General features: G+C 48.1%; 1 protein-coding gene across 1 annotated transcript in view; it reads left to right on the top strand.

Moving 5' to 3' along the window:
* The window catches only part of fzd7b (frizzled class receptor 7b), a 3,713-nt gene extending 1,139 nt beyond the window's left edge, over positions 1-2,574 (top strand). Inside the window, exon 1 of the mRNA XM_079495453.1 lies at positions 1-2,574. This exon is cut by the window's left edge and continues 1,139 nt beyond it. Within this exon, the coding sequence (XP_079351579.1) occupies positions 1-1,307 (1,307 nt within the window). The 3' untranslated portion in view covers positions 1,308-2,574.
* Positions 2,575-4,133: the final 1,559 nt, after the last annotated feature.

Genomic DNA, 4,133 nt, shown 5'->3' with positions numbered 1-4,133 from the left:
CGCGGCAGGGCTGCGAGGCGCTCATGAACAAGTTCGGCTTCCAGTGGCCCGAGCGGCTGCGCTGCGAGAACTTCCCCGTGCACGGCGGCCTGGAGATCTGCGTGGGCCAGAACACGTCGGACACGGACGCCCCCACGTCGAACCCGCCGCCCAACATGCCCGAGATGACCCTGCCTCCGTTCATCGGGCGCCCTGCCCAGCCCTTCTCCTGCCCGCTGCAGCTCCAGGTGCCGCAGTACCTCAACTACCAGTTCCTGGGGGTGAAGGACTGTGGCGCTCCCTGTGAGACCTCCAAGCCCAACGGACTCATGTACTTCCGCGAGGAAGAGCTGAAGTTCGGCAAGCTGTGGGTCGGCATCTGGTCCATCCTGTGCTGCGTGAGCACCCTGTTCACGGTGCTCACCTACCTGGTGGACATGCGGCGCTTCCGCTACCCAGAGAGGCCCATCATCTTCCTCTCTGGCTGCTACTTCATGGTGGCGGTGGCGTACGTGGCCGGCTTCCTGCTGGAGGACAAGGTGGTGTGCATCGACAAGTTCAAGGACGAAGGGTTCAAGACGGTGGCCCAGGGCACCAAGAAGGAGGGCTGCACCATCCTCTTCATGATCCTGTACTTCTTCGGAATGGCCAGCTCCATCTGGTGGGTGATCCTATCACTCACGTGGTTCCTGTCGGCGGGCATGAAGTGGGGCCACGAGGCCATCGAGGCCAACTCACAGTACTTCCACCTGGCGGCGTGGGCGGTGCCCGCCGTCAAGACCATCACTATCCTGGCCATGGGCCAGGTGGACGGCGACCTGCTGACGGGCGTGTGCTACGTGGGCATCTACGACGTGGACGCGCTGCGCGGCTTCGTGCTGGCGCCGCTCTTCGTCTACCTGTTCATCGGCACGTCCTTCCTGCTGGCGGGCTTCGTGTCGCTGTTCCGCATCCGCACCATCATGAAGCACGACGGCACCAAGACGGAGAAGCTGGAGAAGCTGATGGTGCGCATCGGCGTCTTCAGCGTCCTCTACACCGTGCCCGCCACCATCGTCATCGCCTGCCACTTCTACGAGCAGGCTTTCCGGGCGCAGTGGGAGCGCACGTGGCACATGCAGACGTGCAAGCGCTTCGCTGTGCCGTGCCCGGCGGGCGACTTCGCGCCCGCCTCGCCCGACTTCACAGTGTTCATGATCAAGTACCTGATGACCATGATCGTGGGCATCACCTCGGGATTCTGGATCTGGTCGGGGAAGACGCTGCAGTCGTGGCGCCGCTTCTACAAACGGCTAAGCAGTGGCAATCAAGGAGAGACGACGGTGTAGACTAGAGGCCCGTTGGGGTTCTCAGCCACTCAACACACGGGACCTGTTCTTTTTGTTTTGTTTTTGAACTCAAGAAGCCCACATTATTAGCTACACAATAATCCTCTATTAAGGTGGTTCTACGTTTCATGGCCCCTATCGGGACATCTCAACGGCCCCCCTCGGGGTCACCGGGCCCACTGTTTGAGAAACACTGGACCTGTAGGCTGTGTTAGTTCGTACACACAGCTGGGTGGGGTTGAGCAGCAGATAAGGCTTTGGGCCAAGGAGAACTGTACGCGAGGTGGACTAATGCCTGAACATTCTCTTAAATACGTAGCTGGACGTTAGTCCGCTGAGCGCCTCCTTCTGGCTCGCCGATGAACCTTTTTGACTGGGCCTTTTGTTCGCTTTAACAGGATGGCGGATGTAGATCTGGCATGTGGCTCCTCTGAACTCTTTCAGGTCTTTTTGAAACAGAGCGAGAGCTCAGTGGTACTGTCGAAAACATGAATAATGAACCATGGAGGACCACAATGTGCCGTGTACCCAAAAGACTTATTTTTATATTTTATAACTTTCAGTCACACAATGAACAATGTATGTCTGCCCTTTCTTTGTCCCTAACCCCCAGCAATCTTGTCCACACTTTCACACTTTTATATGAGATATGCCAGATTTGTACTTTAGTGGTGTCTCACCCACCAAAAATTGCCGATCTACAAGCTCACAAAGCGGCACGATGCGAGACGATGTGAGCTTGTAAATCAGCAATTTTTGGTGCGAGACATTGATGCGCAACACAGTATAAATCAGGCTACAGGGAATGTGAGATAACTGTGGAATGAAAGTTGTATCAGTGCCATTTCACGCCCCTCATTTTCCATGTCTTCAGGCATTTGATATGAAATGTTTAGTAAATAAGTGTCTTTTTTTTCTCCCTTTATCGTCTGTTTGCCATGTTGTTGCTGATGAGTTTTCATGTAGCATAGACTGACTTGGGCACTCATCCCAAAACAATCACGTGTGCAACGCAACTGAAACCGGCTGAGGAAAAACTCGCTCGGGGTCGCGCCTTTGTAGGAACCTTTTTTTGAAAAGAAAATCAGCAAAGCTGCCTCATTTGTAGGTCATGCATTTTGTAAATATCCACCCTTTTGAAAAGAACTTATGTATTTATAAGATTTTTTTTTACTTGTTCTAAGTGATTGTTTTTGCCCCTCAACGCTACACAGCTTGTACCCTGTACAGTTTTACAAAATAAAAATGTTACAGTTTTTAAAAAATTGACCTTTTCTGGAGTATTATTGGTGACCTGAGGTGCTTAGTCAAAGTTCTGCATTGTGTCATATCGTCTCTGTCCGGTGGAAACCTTATTTTCCAAAACTGTTAACTTTTCAGGATCTCTCTAGGTTGTCTTCAGGATTCTAATTCAAAAATAGCAGAATGACAAGCTTGAGCTATTTTTTATGCTTTCATGTATAGCTGTAGTATGATCAAGTAGGGCGGCCGTTAATTTACGGGGGGGTGGGGGTAAATATGGAGATAAGCCCAACTGAATTTGTTGGTCTGAAGAAGCATGGGAGGCCAAAATAATAATTATATTTAACCACATGAACCCTGTCGTTAACATTTGCATCTGGAGTGCAAATGGCTCATCTACAGGCTCACTGTGATTCTTGTCAGTCTGTGACTGAGCTTGTAGATGAGCTATTTTCGACAAAGATTTGGTGGTGAGGGGAAAAATGAGCATTACCTAGAGGAGTAGACCCCTGGGGGACTCCGATCAATGACGTATACCAAGGTTTAAGTCGTTAAAAACGGTACTGATAACACATATTTACACTGACAAATGACCACTGGTTTATTGCAGGAAGGTGGAGAAGCAGTGTTCGACTGGCTCCTGCCCTGAGCGTCTCTGAGCAAGAGGAATTACCAGAATGCCTCAAGGCAGCTTATCCCCTCTTTTCCTCGTGAAATCTGATCCCTCTTTCTCTGCGGTGCAACCCCCCACCCCACAGCCCCTGCCTCTACTTTCCCTTTGTTCTGGCCCTGCTAGAAGTTGAGAGGAACAAGCCAAACCCTATCTGCGTCCTGCGAGTACACAGCTGGAGAAGTGTGACTTATAGCTCCAGAACAGTGGTTCACATCACAAACTTTTTAGATCAAGAAGACCCAAAAGAGAAATTAGACGTTTGTTTTCCGGTACCCAAACTAGTGAAAATAGCACAGCTACAAGTTTACAAGCGTGTACATCTGCTATTTTCACTACTTTTTAAACTTTAAAGATTTCTGTAATTTTATAGGCCTATATGACATTTTGGAAGTTTTTGGAATTGTTTTTGTTAACCCTTTTTAATCTTTGGAAAAAAGTAAATAATAATATATAAGCCTATATTTGAAATGTAGGAAACGAAAAACAAATTGGATATATACTTGTTGAGGTTCCTCTAGAAAGTTTGAAGCAGTATAGGAAATAATTTGGTCACTTAAAAAATATATATTTTTGAGTAACTGCTCAAAAGTCATAAATCTGAGAAACAAACTTGATGAAAATATTAAATCCACATATCCTGCCTAGTGCTTATTGAATGCAACTCTACACTGTTATTCCACATATTGTGATATATGATACAGTAAAATAAGCTTCAGCTATTGAGAGAGATGGCCTGGCCTACTTAAATTATATTACCCCCACCACTATCATCGTGCATCGTATTGAGCGCATCAAGAAAGTTGCTTTCATTAAATGGGAGTACATTGGAGTAATTCCGCCGCTATATATTCATATAAAGTGCATTCGTAGCGGTCTTTCAATAGAAGTTCTAAATAAGCCAATATTAAAAT

Source organism: Electrona antarctica, assembly GCF_951216825.1.
Source record: "Electrona antarctica genome assembly, chromosome: 24".
Taxonomy (NCBI): domain Eukaryota; kingdom Metazoa; phylum Chordata; class Actinopteri; order Myctophiformes; family Myctophidae; genus Electrona; species Electrona antarctica.
Note: the sequence above shows the minus strand (reverse complement) of the source record. Positions and strands in the feature narration are given on the sequence as shown.